General features: G+C 41.4%; 1 protein-coding gene across 3 annotated transcripts in view; it reads right to left on the reverse strand.

Annotated features, from left to right (window-relative positions):
* The window catches only part of TDRD5 (tudor domain containing 5), an 89,614-nt gene extending 79,980 nt beyond the window's left edge, over nt 1-9,634 (reverse strand). For 2 of the 3 annotated variants that reach the window (XM_060285832.1, XM_060285831.1), the window contains exons 1-3: nt 9,403-9,634; nt 8,389-8,796; nt 6,057-6,247 (exon numbers count right to left, since the gene is read on the reverse strand). In XM_060285832.1, coding sequence (XP_060141815.1) covers nt 6,057-6,247; nt 8,389-8,796; nt 9,403-9,634 — 831 coding nt within the window. Of the gene's footprint in view, nt 1-6,056; nt 6,248-8,370; nt 8,797-9,402 lie in introns of all 3 variants that reach the window. The other variant, XM_060285839.1, reaches the window with a different exon arrangement.
* Between the last annotated feature and the right edge of the window lie 8,988 nt (nt 9,635-18,622).

Genomic DNA, 18,622 nt, shown 5'->3' on the forward strand with positions numbered 1-18,622 from the left:
AGGCCCATGTGCCACAACTACTGAGCCTGCATGCCACAACTACTGAAGACCACACACCTACAGCCCATGCTCTGCAACAAAGAGAAGCCACTGCAATGAGAACCCTGTGCACCACAACGAAGAGTAGCCCCCGCTTGCCGCAACCAGAGAAAGCCCGCGTGCAGCAAGGAAGGCAGAACGCAGCCATAAATAAATAAATTTATTTAACAAACAAAGAAATGGATAATCTGAATAGTTCTTTATCTGTTAAAGAAACTGGGTCTGTAATTTAAAATCATTACCCAAAAAATCCCCAGGTCCAGACTGCTTCACTGATGAATTCAGTGGAATGTTTAGGGAAACCTAATACAAACTCTTGCCAAAAAAAAGAAGGAAAATGTCCCAACTCAGTTCAAAAGGCCTGTATTACCATGATTCCAAAACCCGATAAAACATTACAAGAAAACTACAGAAAAATATACCTTATGAACATTAACACTAAGGTCCTTAACAAGAAAACAGCAAATCACATCCGGCAATATATAAAAAGACATGATGACCAACATGCTGGATTCATTCAGCAACATAAGGTTCCTTTAATGCTAAAAAAAAAAAAAAACAAATCAATGTAATTTATCATACAAAGAGATTAAAAAAGAAAAAGCTCTACAGAATTCTGACTCCAATTACAATGAGTGTGAGGGTGTTTCCCCATATCCAAGCAATTCTTCAACACAAGCTGGGTGTCCTACAATTCAACTCAATTCTGACATTGGCGATTGCATTCAGATTCCAAGGTTAAGGGCCAAGTTCTACAAGACTGAACCCCCACCCCATCCTCTGACTTCAGATGACAATTGCAAGTCCAGGTTGTTACCTGAGCTTCTGATCCAGTGGCTACAAATCAGGTTTCCACAACCCTCTCCTTGGGTTCAATTTAATTTGCTATAATGGCTCAAAGAACTCAGAGAAACATTTTAATTACTAGATTATGGGTTTATCATAAAAGGATATAACTCTACACCATACACAAAAAGTAACTCAAAATGGATTAAAAACCTGAACGTAAGACCAGAAAACATAAAAATCCTAGAAGAAAACTTAGATGGTGAGCTCCTTGACCTCGGTCTTGGAAATGATATTTTGAATTTGACACTGAAAGTAAAGGCAGCAAAAGCAAAAATAAACAAGTGGGACTACATCAAACTAAAAATCTACGGCACAGAAAAGAAGACCTCGATAAAACGAATGGGAGAAAATATTTGCAAATCTTATATTTGATAAGGGGTTAATATCCAAAATATATAAAGGACTCTCACAACTCAACATCAAAAAAAACTAAATAATTCAATTAAAAAATGAGCAGAGGATCTGAACATTTTCCCCAAAACATACAGATGTCCAATAGGTAAATGAAAAGTGGCTTGATATCAGTAATCATCAGGGAAATGCAAACCAAACCACAATGAAATATCACCTAACACCTGTTAGAATGACTATTATCAAAAAGACTAGAAATAACAAATGTTGGCGAAGGTGTGGAGAAAAGGGAACCCTTGTGCACTGTTGGGGGGAATATAAATTGGTGCAGCTACTATGGACAACAGTACAGAGAAACACCATATCATCCAGCAACTCCACCACTGGGTATTTATCCGAAGGAAACAAAAACACTAACTCAAAAAGATATCTGCACTCCCATGTTGCAGCATTATTTACAATAGCCAAGACATGGAAACAACCTAAGTGTCCATCGAGCGATAAATAGATAAAGAAGTTGTGGAATATGTATATCAGCCATAAAACCAGAAGGAAATCCCACAATTTGTAATAACAATGGATGAAACTTGAGGGCATTATGCTAAGGAAAATAAGTCAGACAGACAAATACTGTATGATCTCCCTTACATGCAAAATCTGTTAAACAAAAATAACAACAACAAAAACCCAAACTCTTAGAAACAGAGAACAGATGGGTGGTTGCCAGAGGCAGCATGCTGGGGGCGGGCAAAATGGGTAAAGGTGGTCAAAAAGTACAAACGTCCAGTTATTATCAGTCCTGGGAATGTAATGTACAGCATGGCAATTATTATTTATATACATATTAATTGTATATTAATAATAATATATATTCTATGTTAATAACAATATGTATTCTATAATTAAAAGTTGCTAAGAGAGTAAATCTTAAAAGTTCTCATGACAAGAAAAACAATTTGTAACGATGTGTGATGATGGATGTTAACTACACTTACTGTGGTGATCATTTCACAATACATACATATATCTAATCCTGTTGTAATCCCGTTGTACTGAAACTAATATAATGCTATATGTCAATTATATCTCGATTTTTTTAATGAATGAAAAATAAATAAAAAGATATAACTCAGGAAAAGTCAAATGGAAGAGATACATAGGGCAAAGTATATGGGAAGGGGCAAAGAACTTCCATGCCTTCTCCTGGCATGCCATTCTCCCCAAATCTCTAGGTGTTCACCAACCTGGTAGCTCTCTAAACCCAGACTTCTGGGGTTTTCATGGAGTCGTCATTATATCAGCATGACTGATTAATCATTGGCTATGACTGAACTTAATCTCCAACCCTCTAATTACATGGCTGACTCCAACAGCAACCCATCCTTAGGTGATTTCCAAAAGTTACCTCATTAAAATAACAAAAGATACCTCTATTGCTCTCTTTACTTAGGAATTTCCATAGGTTTTAGGAGCTCCGTGCCAGAAAAGGATGAAGACCAAATATATATTTCTTATTATAAATCATAGTATCACATCCTATAATCATCTCAATGGATGGAGAAAAATTCAATATACGTTCATGGAAAAAATTCTCAGAATCTAGGAATAGAAAAGTATTTCCTCAATCTAATATAGGGCATTTATAAAAATGCTACAGTTAACATAATAGTTAATGATGAAAAAATGAATGCTTTTCCCCTATAGTTAGGAACCAGGCAAGAAATTTTACTCTCACCACTTCTATTCATTATTAAACTAGAGAAACTAGCCTTTGTCATAAGGTAAGAAAAAAATTCATATAGATTGAAATGGAAGTAAAACTGTCTTTACTCCCAGTATAAACTAGAGTTGAGTTTATTGAGTACCTTGATTCAAGGTCACAGGATACAAGGTCAATATACAAAAAAAATTTATTTTCTACATACAAGCAATAATTAACTAGAAAATAAATTGACAATACTCTTTATAATAGTATCAGAAATATGAAAAATGTAGCTGTAAGTTTAACAAAATATATGCAAGTCTTGTTTACTGAAAACTATAAAACAGTGCTGAGAGAATTTACAGATCTAAATCAATGGAGAGCTATACTGTGCTCAGGAATCAGCAGATTCAATATTGTCAAGATGTCAATTCCACCCAAACTTATCTATAGATCCAATGCAATTCTCATCAAAATCACAGAGAGCATAATTATTTTTGGTAGAAATTGACAAGCTGATTTATATCAAGTTAAGTTTATATGGAAATTCAAAGAACCTAGAATAGCCAAAGCAATTTTTTTTTTTTTTTTTTTTTTTTGCGGTACACAGGCCTCTCACAGTTGTGGCCTCTCCCGTCGCGGAGCACAGGCTCCGGACACGCAGGCTCAGCGGCCATGGCTCACGGGCCTAGCCGCTCTGTGGCATGTGGGATCTTCCCGGACCGGGGCACAAACCCACGTTCCCTGCATCGGCAGGCGGATTCTCAACCGCTGCACCACCAGGGAAGCCCGCCAAAGCAATTTTTAAAAGAACAAAGCTGTAGGACCTAACCATATAATTTCAGCATATTATAAAACTACAGTCATCAAGACAGTGTGATACTTGCAAAAAGACAGATCAATGTAGATCAGTGGACCAGAATAGAGAGAGAGACAGAGAGTCCTGAAAGAGACCTACACATAGATGAGGTCAACAGATTTTACAGAAGTGCCAAAGTAATAAGGTAGTCCAGTGAGGAAAGAATGTTTTTCAAAAATAGTGCTGGGGATTCCCCTGGCAGTCCAGTGGTGAAGACTCCAAGCTTCCAATGCAGGAGGTGTATGCTGGATCCCTGGTTGGGGAACTAAGCTCTCACATGCCATGCCCCATGGCCAAAAATAAATAAATAAAATTAAATTTAAAAATAATAAAAAATTTAAAAATAGTGCTGGAATAATTGGCCATCCATATGCAGAAAACTTTGATCCATACATGGTACCTTACACAAAAATTAACTTGAAGTAGACCTAAGAACTAAAATCAAAAAACTTATAGAATAAAACATAGAAAAATATTTTTGTGACTCTGGATTAACCAAAAATCTATTAGGTAGGCAAGAACCAAAAGAAAAAAATAAATAAATTAGATTTCGTCAAAATTAAAGACTTCCCCACAAAAGACAGGATTCAGGAAATGAAGAGGTAAGCAAGACCAGGAGAAAATAATTGCAAAACATGTCTCAATAAAGGACTTGTGGGCTTCCCTGGTGGCGCAGTGGTTGGGAGTCTGCCTGCCGACGCAGGGGACACGGGTTCGAGCCCTGGTTTGGGAGGATCCCGCATGCCGCGGAGCGGCTGGGCCCGTGGGCCATGGCCACTGGGCCTGCACGTCCGGAGCCTGTGCTCCGCGGCAGGAGAGGCCACGGCCGTGAAAGGCCTGCGTACTGCCAAAAAAATAAAAATAAATAAAATAAATAAAATAAAGGACTTGTAACCAGCATACATAAATAACTCTTCCAACTCAATACAAAGAAAACTCGATTTTTAATAATGAGCAAAAGATATTATTAGACACTTCAAAGAAGATATACAAATGGCAAATATACTTACGAAAGGATACCCAATATTATTTATCATTAGAGAAATTTCAGTTAAAGCCATAATGAGATACTACTATACACGCACTCAAATGGCTACTGTTTTTTAAACTGATAACATCAAATGTTAACAAAGATGCAAGTGGAACTCTTATACATAGCTCATGAGAAAGTAAAACTGTACAGCCACTTTGGAAACAGTTTGGCAATTTCTTAAAAAGTTAAACTTACTGTCTGACCCAACAATTCTACTCCTAGGTATTGACCCAAGAGAAATGAAGTCAATGTTCATACAAAGTGTAAGCAAATGTTCATAGCAGCTTTATTCATAATTCCCCAAACAGGAAACAAATATTATCTAATGGTGAATGGATAACAAATTGAGGTATATCAGTACAGTGGAATGATACTCAACAAGAAAAAGGAACAAACCACTGATACATACTGGATGAATCTCAAAAGCATCCTGTTAAAGAAGCCAGACACAAAAAGCTAAGCATTAGTTAATCCCACTTATATGAAACTCTTGGAAAGTCAAAATTATACTTATAGAAAGCAGTGGTTGCCTGTAGCTGTAGTTGGGGAAAGATATCAACTACAAAGTGGCATGAAGGAACTTTGGGGAGATGATGGAAATGCTGTTTCTTGATTTTGATGATTACACAACTAGATACATATGTTAAAACTCAAAGTGTACATTTTCAATGGGCAAATTTTACTATATGTAAATTATGTTACTGAAGCTAATTTTTTTAAGTTACAGAAATGAAGCACTTTTATGTCTTCAATTTCCATGTGCTTATTTTGAGCTCTACTTAGGTTGTTATCTTGCTAACATAATCAGGCTTTTGTTGGCTTTATTCTAGTAGGTTTTACTCAAAGTCCTTCAGCATCATAGTCACAGAAAAATACCAGGATTGCAGTGCTCAGGGCCAGCCATTCAGGTGAAGATATTCATGAGTTAAGTTGCAAATATGCTTCTATAACTTTGGTGAGAAGCTGGAACTAGAGATACAGATTTGGGAGTCATCTGCAGAAAACAGTTGAAACCATGGAGTTGATAAAATTGTACTCTTTTTTCACTGCCACCTCTCACTTCTTAACTAATCCACAGAACCATAGAAAATGCTTAAGTTAAATGTGAAATAAGTGAACGATTTGAATTTTAAAAGGTCAGCTTTTCCATGAGAGCTAAGTAATAGCCACTGAATTTAAACACATTTTTGGTGTATTTATAACTCCAAAGTCGGATATCTCACCTGGTTTAATTTTTCAGTGTGATTCAGCCTTGAAGTCTCCACATTTGACCTAGAAGTATTCTCCACGTCCAGTATTTGCTTCGGTGGTTCCATGTTTGAAGTGGGCTGTGAAAAGCGTGCCATTGCTACTGGGGAACCTGTGGGACATGACCCTTGTTGCTTCCTTCTAAAAGGCTGGGGAAAAATTTTACCTTTTGCGAATAAAAGAAGAGGAGAGAAAAATTATCACTAACAATTTCTAGTTTTCTGGTATTTATATATAGAGGCTAGGCCCTCAACTTAGAACTAAAAATTAAGTAAGCTTACATTTTTATATTAAGCCAATAAAATTTACATACAAGGGAATGATTAGTCACCTACAGAAGAAAACCAAAAGATCATAAGTGTGTTACTGAAAGGTTGGGGCTATCTAAAACTCCACTTAAGGACACCTGAATATAATTACAAAGAGGCAGGATTCAATAGGTATAAACCTAAAAAGCTGTATCCTGTTTAGGAGACCAAAAAGTCTTCAAATAAGGAATCTGCTTGAATTATGCTTTTCAAACTGGATAATCATCTAGTGGTATGGGGGAGGGGTGGGGAATGAAAAGCTACAGAATAAAGGATATTCTTCTAGAGTATAGATTTTTTCCTTCAAGATTTGTATGGAGGGGAATACTACAGGAGAGGTATATTCTGTTATACAACATGAAAGACAGATCACCGGACCCCACCATGGCCTAGCTCTTTCTTTACCCTAAGATCAAGCTCACACACACAAAAAAATTACTTCCAAGATATCCTGATGAGGAATAAGGTACCGTGTATGGGGAAAATGAACAATTCAATCACTGGGAAGGAATATCCACCCCCCACAAGTCAATAAGTTGGCAAACTGCTTTATACAACTCAATCTCACGTAAGTTTAATAGCATGAGTTACTCTCCCAAAGTTTGAGCAGCGTAAGAATACTGATACAGGGAGTTCCCAGGTGGCCTAGTGATTAGGATTCCGGGCTTTCACGGCCGTGGCCTCGGTTCAACAGCTGGGGGTCAGAGAACTGAGATCCCACAAGTCGTGCAGCAGGGCCAAAAAAAATTGTTTTTAATTTTTAAAACAAATACTGATACGGTTGAGGTTTAGACTCAAAACACTCAGTGGCCCCTACAGCCTTCCCTGACCAGAATCTGTAAACCCCCTAGCATATTCTTGTCAAATTACACTTCCCACCACAATTTAAATATTGGTTTGTAAATTCATGATATTCTCATGGTTCACCTATATTAATCTAAATACAAATTTTGAGAAAAAAAGAAAATCATTGAAACAGGCACAGAATTCCCCAAATAGGCAGTGTATAGATTCTATACAGTCAAGGGTCTAGAGGGACACTATACAAATGATCACATCAGTTTTCTGAGCCCTTAAGGGAGACAGTGATTGGGTAGGAAAAGCTCACTGAATGAGCACTAGTAAGAGTTCAGTATCTAACTCTAGCTGTACCACTTTTCAAGTCATGAAATTTTCAGAAAGTCATTTAACTTTCTTGAGCTTTGGCTTCCTTAACTACAAGGATAAGATTGGGTTACTCACCCAACTTGTCTATGGTATGAGAATCCAAGGTAATTTGCTATACAAATAAGGTGGTTATCATTACACTACATCAATTACTACAATGCCTGCTAGGATATCAAAGATCAGTGTTAGCAAAGATCAGATGGCAAATGCTACAAACTAGTATTATTATTATTATTTTGCGGTACGCAGGCCTCTCACTCTTGTGGTCTCTCCCATTGTGGAGCACAGGCTCCGGACGCACAGGCTCAGTGGCCATGGCTCACGGGCCTAGCCTCTCCGCGGCATGTGGGATCTTCCCAGACGGGGGCACAAACCCACGTCCCCTGCATCGGCAGGCGGACTCTCAACCACTGTGCCACCAGGGAAGCCCCAGTATTATTTTTAAAACTTTTCATTTTCCATGTTATATCTTCTTTACCTGAACACATATAACTAATGTTCTTTTTCAGTACTCTAGAGAGAGCTGATCTTGTGTCTTCATAATAATAGCTACCACTTATTATGAGCTTACTAAATGCCAGGCACTTTACAGACCCCCATCTCAGCCTGACTCCAAGAGGTAAGTATTATTATTCCTATTCTAGAGATGAGGGAACTAAGACTTAGACATTTTAAGTAACTCGCCTGAGATCATATAGCTAGCAAGTGGTAGAGCCAGGATGCAACTTCAACAAACTGTTGAAGCTTAGCCATTACATACATACGTACATATGTACTACAACTGCTCCAAAGTCTGCTGATCTGCAATAGTTACCAGTGCTAATATGCTTACCTGCTGGCCATCCTCTCTGCTTTTCCTCAGATAGGCTCTTCTTCAGCATCAACAAAGAACCTGCTCTGGTCTGTTCTACAGAAATGACATCTGCAGCGGCATTCAGTGCCTCAAACATAGAGAAGAAGCCATACTGCACATACTGGAATGATCGTCCAAATCGCTTGGCAAATGCGTTCTCAAAATCAGAAAGGAGAATAGGAGATAACGTCAAGAGGTCTTTCAACTCACTCTTCACGACAGCTGGAAGAATAGGGGGCACCCTTCCTCGGTAAGGTACTCGCCGTTGAGATCTGGGCCCAAAGCGAACACTGGCCCTTCCCTTCTGCATGGAGTTTCGAACCTTATGGCTGCCCCTCTGTTTTGCAACTAAACTTGCTATTCCTTTGGTGGATTCATCTGGAATGGCTAAGGAGGTGTGAAAAAAGAAATTTAGATGAAAACTTACTTCCTTCTTTATTCTTTGCATCTGTGGTTATATAATTTGTAACTCTCCAAGGAGCTGTGTATATAGGTGACATGATAAACACGAACCCTTGCTTGCTCCATTTCTTGCATTTTAGACAACAGCTTGTTAGCTTCTCTACTACAGGATGAAAAATGAACAGTAAAACCCAATTTATTATCACTGCTGCTAATTAACTCCTGAAAGATCCGAAACCCTGGAGATGAACAATGAACTTCCCTACAATTATGTTTCTGTGCTTTATGAAATTTTAAACGTGATTTCATAATTTGAAGTCCCATCGTTAAGTTTCTCCTGACTTAAGGTGCAATAATATTAAATCACATGCACAGGGTAGTTTTTGTGAATGCACAGTATTCTGGGGAAGGTTTCTTGGTTGTGCTAAAGCTCTAACTCTGTCCACAACCTCTAAGGTGCCTATGATCCCTCTTCTCCCTCACAAAAGTAAAATCCCCTGCTGGGGATGCAGGATAATTGCAGAGCTAGAACAATTCTTTACTAAGTGATTATTATTGCAAAGTTCAAAGACCTTCAAATCTTAAACCTACCTTTCAGTATTACAGTACCGTCCCCACAGGGGTAGACACTGACAACATCAGGCATACCCAACACCAGCTCCATGGTGGACCGATACCCAAGGTTTCGGAGTGGTAAACGGTTGCCAACCATAAAAAGGTACTCCTTTTCCAACTGCTCTGGGGTCAAACCATCTTTGGTGGAAATGAGAAGTGACCTTATTTCCTTCCTCAGGCATTCCTGTATACGCTCTTGTTCAGACATTGCGCCCTACAAGACTTAAGACAGAAACACTGCTCGTGAGGAAAAGCAGGCAAACCCAAGATGGAAAAATAAATACAATAAGAAGTCTAAAATGGCCAATAGTGGAATACAAACAACTGAGATGCGACTTCTACAGGTGATGAGGCAGAAGCAGTACCTCGAGGGTGCTCTGAAACTTCGTTTAGCAAAGCCCCCATACAATTCAGTCTTTATCCCAACCTGTGTTGATTAACCCGTGTGCATCGCAAGAAATCCCTGCCACGGCCTAGTGTGTGAGAAGTCCGACTTCCTGGCTCGTTTTTCGGTGAAGCGTTAACTCGGATTGCTCGGGGTCTCACTCTACACTGCAAACTTCGTATCAGATAAATCTTTCGTCCACTCTTTGGGAACCAGGGCTGGGAAGGAGGCAAATGCAACACCCCTTTCCCAGCGCGAGGACAGGGCTCCGCGTAAAGACGCTCGCACCGGCATACTTTCTCCACCCCAAACCTATGCGGAGGATCCCCGCGTCCCCTTCCGAGTCAACGACCTCATCGTTGCCCACCCCCTCCCTACTTCGCTCGGGCGACGGGTGGAGGTGGGGTCCCCTGCCCCGCTCCCAACGTCTCTCAAGGGCGCCGGCAAAATGGGGACTTGTCCTTGCGCCTGCCCCGGTGACTGCCCACGACCCAGGGTAAAAGAGGCAGGCCGGAGGGAAGCAGGCGAAGCGCCCCTCACCCTGGAGCTGGCGCCGGCGCTGCCGTTGTGGGCCTCGCAAAGTCAAAGGCGCTCCCTTAACTAGCGGCCACGTAAGAGGAGCTGCGAAGCGGGTTGCGCGCCTGCGCACTGGTGCCGGAGGGCCCGCGTGGCGCTCCCATGGCGCCGCGTTCCGGCCCCTCAGGGACAGAAGGTCGGGCAGGTCCTGGCTGCTCCGGAATCTAGCCTGGGTTCAGCCGCAGTCCTGGGGCCGCTTGGCCGGGCTCCCAGGCAGCGTAGGTGGCCTTCTGGGATATCCGGCGCCTGCCTCTTGCGACGTGCTTGGAAGACACGCGGGGCGGCAGCGCGCAAGAACCCCTCCAAAGACCTCCCAGCCAGGGTCAGGGAGGGTCAGTCCCGCCCTACGGACGGGCAGCCCGATAAGGAGGCTGCGAGGTTCTTAGCCTCGGTGTGCCTCTCATTCACCCGTGGAGCTTATTTAAGGAAGAAAAATGATGCCCAGGTCTGATCGGCAGAAATTCTGATTCAGCAGGTCTAGGTCTATTGGGGGAAATTTTTAGGCAATTCTGGTGCTTGGTGGAGAATCACTGCTGAGCTCGATAGATGCAACTTTGGCTCCCGGAAGAGAGGAATGGGTGAGGCAAGGAGGGCTTCTTTTTTTTTTTTTTTTTTTTTTTTTTGCGGTACGTGGGCCTCTCACTGTTGTGGCCTCTCCCGTTGAGGAGCACAGACTCCGGACGCGCAGGCCCAACAGCCATGGCTCACGGGCCCAGCCGCTCCGCGGCATGCGGGATCCAACCAGATCGGGGCACGAACCCGCGTCCCCTGCATCGGCAGGCGGACCCCCCACCACTGCGCCACCAGGGAAGCCCGAGGAGGGCTTCTTGAATGACTGGAGAACATTCCAGGTGCCCCTGGAGATGAAAGAGCTGGGAAACTAAAGAAGAGGATGTATTTGAGCAAACAACCTGGGGGTGTATTTATTGGATAGGTGGAAAGAGCCAGATTTATAAGGTGCTAGAAAACCAGAAAACAGTATATAAGAGGTGTAGACTAGAGAGGCATAGTATGAAGACTTTTACCTTAAAATATACAATCTAATTAAAGGAACAAGACAAACCAAAAGATAACCAAGGAATTCGAATCAAGAAGGAAATCAGAGCACACACATCTACTTTAGCTTCCATCTAAAATCCCATGACATTAAAAAAAAAAAAAAAAACCTCTAAAAACAAAATGTTCCATCAATGAACCAGGAATATTTTGTAATCTCTGAAAGACAGAAAAGATTTATGGGCTGGTTTATAGCAGAACGGACAGGGCTAAATAGCGCAAATTAACAAAAAGGAAAATTATGAGACATGAAGAATGGATCCAGCCAGACGTTCCAACATCTGAATGACAGATGTTACAGAAACAATGGAATGGTGGTGAGGGTTGGACGTTTAAAAAGAAGAAAATGTCTCAGATTTGAAGAAAAACACAAATTTTCAGATTAAATGGGCCATCTGAGTCCTTAGGATAACTAATGAAACTAAGATCCCATCCTAGACAAAACCTAGGAGAAAAAGAAGAGCTTTTATATAGAAACAGGTTACCTATAAAGCAATGGAAATTAGACTGCCATTGGATTTCTCAATGGAACAATATCTTCAAAGCTGAAACTGGAATTCTTTACCAGTCAAATCAGCATTTAAGTGGAGGAAAAGACATTTCAGACACGCAGAAATTCTGAAAGTTTATCATCTCGCTAAACAACTTGAGAATGACTCCAGCAAAATGAACAATGGATTGAAAAACGACATCCCAGATTTTCATCCCCAATTATCTAAGATAATAGGTAACACCTATGGAGCACTTACTACATGCTCTTTGCATAGATTATCAAGTTTTCTTCCCGATTACTCAGAGAAAGGTACAGTTATGATCCCCACTTTAAAGAGAAGAAACTGATAGAAATGAACAAGGATGTAAGAGTGATAGGCAATAAAAACAAAACTTTTGATTGAATATAGAAAGTTATTGGTGAGTAATGTAAAAAAAAAAAAAAAAAAGGATTTTTTACAAAGATATTCTGGAGCTAAGTCCCAGATCAATAACTGCTGAGTGTCAGGGGCTGAGTTTCTTCAATAAGGAGACCCCCTTTGGAAGAGTAGCTACAACTGGAATTATCACTTGCTTGGGTTTACAATAATGCACTGTCATTCTCTGAGACCTGTCAGACTTCTGTGATGGCTAAACTGGGAAGTAAATGGGAATGAGGTGGGAACCATCACCCTAGCATCTTTCACGCCTTTGATGGTGACACTCACCTCTGGAATTCTCCAGGTATGTGGTAATGCTTTTGATCTACTATTTTGGCACTCCACTTGGCATTTTCTTCCAGAATAGCCCTTACTCAATGAGTGAATGTGCCCATGTAGGAATTCTGTCAGTTGCTAAGATTACCTATTCCAGCTATTTACTTGGCAAGTAGGGTACTAACCACAGGATGAATTCACAGTCCCACTAGCCCTGCCCAAAGGTGAACTTGGACCAGAATTTAATTCATTTATCACCTAACCCCTATAAGCTCAGAATGCTGACAGCAAACAGTGACGTTTGTGTTTGTTTGAAATTAGTGATAGTTACTGAAAAGTTTAGTTCCTCCTTTTCTCCAGACCAGTTATCCATAAGGGACTGCAAGACCTTTGGGGAAAGGCTGGAGAAAAGGTTTGCAGTCCTTAGGTACAGTGTTTCAGCAGCATCCTTCTTTAAGAATATTTAGGCTACACGCAAGATGCTCTGGGTCTGGGATCTGATTTAGTTCTTGGAATAGGATTGACAAGTCATGTCGCTCACTCACGAGAGGCCTCTGTTCACAAAGACCAAGAATTGTTTTGTTGGTTTGTTTGCTTTTGTAGTTACACAAATCAAAAAGACTTAGTGAGTCCTTTGTTGAGTTCATTCCTTGGGATCCTACAATTAATTACCACAACCAGAGAGCTCTGTGAGTCAGGCCAATGTGTTTGCCATCCTGCAGCCTATTATGATGACCAGAGCCCACTTTTCTTCTGGTAATTAACTGTCTCCATCTGGTCTCCTCCCATCCCTGCTTGTATCTGGGAGTATATTTCCATTGCAGCTGCTCCTACCAGCATTCCTGCCTTAGAGAACAGCCAGTAACGAGTTTCTGTGTTGTGTGTTTTAAGCTTCTGAAGCTTTAATATATGCCTCATGACAAGTATGAGAGAATCTTTTGAAAACACAGCAAAGGAGTAGGTGAGTTAGAAGCTCCTGATAGAACTTATACAGCATTCCTACCTCCCACAGTTTTTTAACATTATGCCCAATTTGGGGCCATGTGATGTCACCGTTCAATTCTATTTCCCACAGCAATTACTCTAAGCCTTTGCCATCCCTATTAAACTTTTTTTTTTAATTTATTTATTTTTGGCTGCGTTGGGTTTTCGTTGCTGCACGCCGGCTTTTCTCTAGTTGTGGCCAGTGGGGGCTACTCTTCATTGCAGTGCGCGGGCTTCTCATTGCGGTGGCTTCTCTTGTTGCAGAGCACAGGCTCTAGGCATGCAGGCTCAGTAGCTGTGGCGCACGGGCTTAGTTGCTCCGCAGCCTGTGGGATCTTCCTGGACCAGGGCTCGTACCCGTGTCTCCTGCATTGGCAGGCGGATTCTTAACCACTGTGCCACCAGGGAAGTCCCCTATTAAACTTTTACACACTCCTGCCTCACCACTAGAAAGTGACTTTGCTCCGACTCCCAGAGACACACAGAAAGAGAAAGGGAGAGAGACAGAGAAATACTTTCAGCCATTCCTTCCTGGCCAAATCCTTGAATAAACTGTCCACACTCATTCTTTCCCACTTTTTCATCCACCATTCCCTACTCAATCCAAAGCAATCAGCCTACTACCCTGAACGTCTTAAGTCAGTCTTACCAAAATCATCAATGACAAATCTTCTAACTGACAAATCTTAAAGACTTTTCAGTCTTTTCATCTTAGATGATTTCTGCTGTTTACGCTTGGTGTCCCCTCCCTTTCTGAAAATCTCTCCTCTGTGGGTGTCTCGGATGCTGCTGCACTGAGCTTGGCACCTAGCTTTCTGCTCTTATTTCCTATTTCTCTTATTCCATTAAATGTCCATGCACACCAAGGTCTGTCCTTGGCCTTTCTCCTTTTTACTCTTTCCCCTCTTCCTGAGCAAGCTTTTTCACTCTCATGGCTTCAGCTTTGTCTGACGCCTTCCAAAACACGTGTTCTTTCAAGCAACAAATATCTTTTAGTTCCCACTATGTGCCAGGCACTGTTCTAAAATATGGAACTATAAGAGCAAAACAAAGTTTCTGTTCTCCTGGACCTTACTAAGGACAAACAAAAAGCAGATAAATATATATAATATCAAGTAATGATAACTGCTCTCAAGGAAAATAAACCAGGCTAAGAGGGAGTGAGAAGGGGCTGGAGTATTTAGAAAACACTTTGTTTAACTTCTATGAAAGTGATTCTCGACTTGTGGTTCCAGAGCAACAGAATAACCTAGGAACTAGTTAGAAATACGAATTATCAGACCCCATGCCAGACTTGCTCAACCAGAACCTGGGAGGAAGCGGGTAGAAGGAACCCAGCAATATGGTTTAATAAGCCCTGCAGGTGATTTTGATGCCCTCTAACGTGAGAACGGAGCTCCTCCTGCTTCATCTACCATGAATAGGTTACAGGTGCGGTCTAATAGACTGATTTTTTTCTTAGCCCATAAGGGTAGCTTGAGGGTTTGGGGAAAAGGAGGTGCTGGGGACCCTCCAGCCAAAAGTAACCTCCACCCACACTTTTCAGAAGGCAGCCAAGTGGAGTCAGCTGGCATGCCCATGGGCCTCCAGCGAGCCATTTGATACTCACTGAATTTGCTGCGGGAAGCTGTGCGCTGCCAGGTATCGACTTCTGCCTCCGGGACCGCCCCTGCGAATCTTCGGGGGAAGTTCCCGTCTGGATGCGCACGGAGGCTGCGCAGCCGAAGGCGAGGCCCAGGGAGGGCGGGGCAGAGAGTCGGGTTCCTGCGCGGCGCGCTTCCGGCGCCTACAGCCGCTTCTGTACCTGAAGTTTCATCATTATTTTGAAGTACTCGTTAGGAAGAAGTTTGACTGGTTTTGAAATCCACTTGTACCATCAAGGGAAATATCAAAATCACATTTGTTGATGAAAGAAAAGATATTCAATTCTTTGTTCCACTGGTGTAAATTGTGTTGTAAAAATGGTTTTTAAAAGTTTTTAATTTCACAGTATATATATACACCTTAAATATGTACAATTCTTACTGCGATAAAGCTTGAAAATCAATGACTAAATAAATAAATTTAAAACAAAACTGTGGGGCTTCCCTGGTGGCTCAGTGGTTGAGAGTCCGCCTGCCAATGCAGGGTACACAGTTCGTGCCCCAGTCCGGGAAGATCCCACATGCCGCGGAGCGCCTGGGCCCGTGAGCCATGGCCGCTGAGCCTGCGCGTCCGGAGCCTGTGCTCTGCAACGGGAGAGGCCACAACAGTGAGAGGCCCACGTACCACAAAACAAACAAACAAACAAACTGTGAACACGTTTGTCATCCACGGTAACAAAAATATTGAAAGCTTATCAAAAAGCCTTGATTAGGAATTTCATGTAGGCGTTTGATCTGACAGAAGGCCTAGTTCTTGAAGTCCATCTGAGGATCACCTGGCTACCTCTTAATATGGCTCAAACTGGGTCTCCTCTGACTCTACCCAGGTAGAATTACTTACCCCCTCCTCTGTGTCCTCGTGGTAACATGCAGATCTGTGGTTCTCAGCCCTGAGCAGTTTTGCCCCCATGGGACACCTGGCAATGTCTGGAGACACTTTTGGTCACTGCAGCTGTTGGGGAGGTGCTCCTGGCATCCAGTAGTTGGTAGAGGCCAGGGATGCTGCTAAAGATCTTACAATGCATAGGAAAGCCCCCTACAACAAAGAATTATCTGGTCCCAAATGTCAACAGTGCTGAAGTGGAGAGACCCTGCTGTAGGTCCTTCTGTCATAACATACACTTTATCACATCTATGTGTTTACATATCTGTTTCTTCCTGTTAGACTCTAAGTTCCTCAAGGGCATGTCTTACCTTTACATCCTCAGAGGTGAGCAGTGCTAAACGTATAGTAAGTGCTCACTATGTATCTGTGGAATGAATTAATGAGAGAGGAGTCAAGTCAGTTTTATCGGCACCTAACAAGTGGACAACTGCATCTCCAGGCAAAGAAGGCCAGAACATAAAACGCTTGAGAGCAGTATAATTAGGGGAAGTGGGTCTGACAGAGATGCCTGCAGTTATGACCAACTGCTCAACCTCTAAAAGTCAAAATCTCTTAAGTCTTCTATCCCCTCACCATCCTCCCCCGCCCCTTCATAACCCCACGTGGTCACCAAATTCTGCTGATATTCTACCTCAGAAATATTTCCTGAATCTAACCCATTCCCATTGCCAAAGTCAGCTCTCATCAGCATCACTTTCCTAGACCACTGCTGTGCCCTCCTGGTTGGTTTCTCTGCCATCTACAAATTGAGAAAGTCAAATATAACTCCCTGTAATCTCTTCCAGCTTTCAAATGATAAGATTTGCAATTTCATCTAGTGATAATGAATTCCAGTTTTTCCATTACATAAGTCATATAAATCAATATTCACTCTCTTCATTATGGATATAAAATTTCAAACCACTAAATGAGAATAAGTATATTAATTTAGAAAGCCTTGAAATCTATCGTGACCTTTGTTTTAGAAACAAACTCATAGCCAGCAACTTTAATTGGTCCTCCCCCTCTCCTAGTAACTCCGTTCCCACAGATGTCAGCCTCGTAACAAACCCAAACAAGGACTAAAGCGTTAAGAGTTTAAAGATGTGTACATTAATATTTTCAGCAAAGGGATGACCAACACTTTCAATTAAAAAGGAATCTAAAAGAAAACAGCAACATCATTTTAAGAGTAGATGAGGCCAGCCAGCTAGAGACTCGTGCTGCTGCCTCAGCACTCCCCAACTCCTCCACCTTCGAGATGCTGTGTTGACTTTTTTAACATGGAATGTTACACATTTTATCAGATATTGTCATTGTCATTCATAATCCCAACAGACTTGCGTTATAAGCAAGTGCTTGTGTTACTGTTATAAATGGATATAGAAAATGAAGTAGTGATGATATAACAGCAAAGGAGATGAGAACAAGTACCCAACATGGGGTCCAACACCAAGTATGGCTTTTTCTCATCAATTTTTTTCCTACAAGAAATCCCTCTATCTTATTGGGAGACAGGGTACAGCTTTTTTTTTTTTTTTTTTTTTTTTGCGGTACGCGGGCCTCTCACTGTTGTGGTCTCTCCCGTTGAGGAGCACAGGCTCCGGATGCTCAGGCCCAGTGGCCATGGCTCACGGGCCCAGCCGCTCCGCGGCATGTGGGATCTTCCCGGACCAGGGCACGAACCCACGTCCCCTGCATCGGCAGGCGGACTCTCAACCACTGCACTGCGCCACCAGGGAAGCCCCAGGGTACAGCGTTGAGAATGTCATTTGGCCAACTATTCTGCCAATTCTTGGATCAAAAATTGAGGTACAATTTTAGTTTAAGAGTTTATAGCTAGGACTCTAGATCAAATTAATTCATAACAGAATCAAAGGCTGAGAAAAAAAATCAATAAATGCTACAGTTTCATGCTTTTCCAAATAGAGAAATCTTTTCAGGATGATAAAAAGACTAATTATGTTAAATATCAACTATTAATTTTGAGTGAATACTAAATAATCATGTTACTTTTCCCCCTATGGGCCAAATGCAGCTTCAGAATTTTTTTCAGTATAGTGTTCTGGGCAGGAACTATTAACTGAGTCAGGCCCTTGAGAGGAAACATTTGTTCTCCCTATAATAATAATCAGGTTTAGAGAGTAAAAAACAAATCTATTTAAGTTACTTTATTACTAATCTTTTCATTACTTTATTCCCAGTGGCCTAGCATGGCATATATGGAAGAAAGTAATGGAATGGTTTTTCCAGAGCCAGCTTGAGTTACTTCAGGTCCTCATTCTTTAATAAAACTTTTTGAGAGGAGAAAAAGCTATCACTATGTGAACTCAATAAATACTGAAAAATTTAAAGTAAGTGAACAATACAATAATGTGATCTGAGCTATCTGAGTAGAGTCATAAATCTCTACTTTGAATGGTTGTCTAGACCAACCTAGCATTCGGTGAGAAATTACTAATAGAGAATAAAAAAGAAATAGATCTATTCAATGTTTCAA

This window comes from Globicephala melas, chromosome 1, assembly GCF_963455315.2.
Source record: "Globicephala melas chromosome 1, mGloMel1.2, whole genome shotgun sequence".
NCBI lineage: Eukaryota > Metazoa > Chordata > Mammalia > Artiodactyla > Delphinidae > Globicephala > Globicephala melas.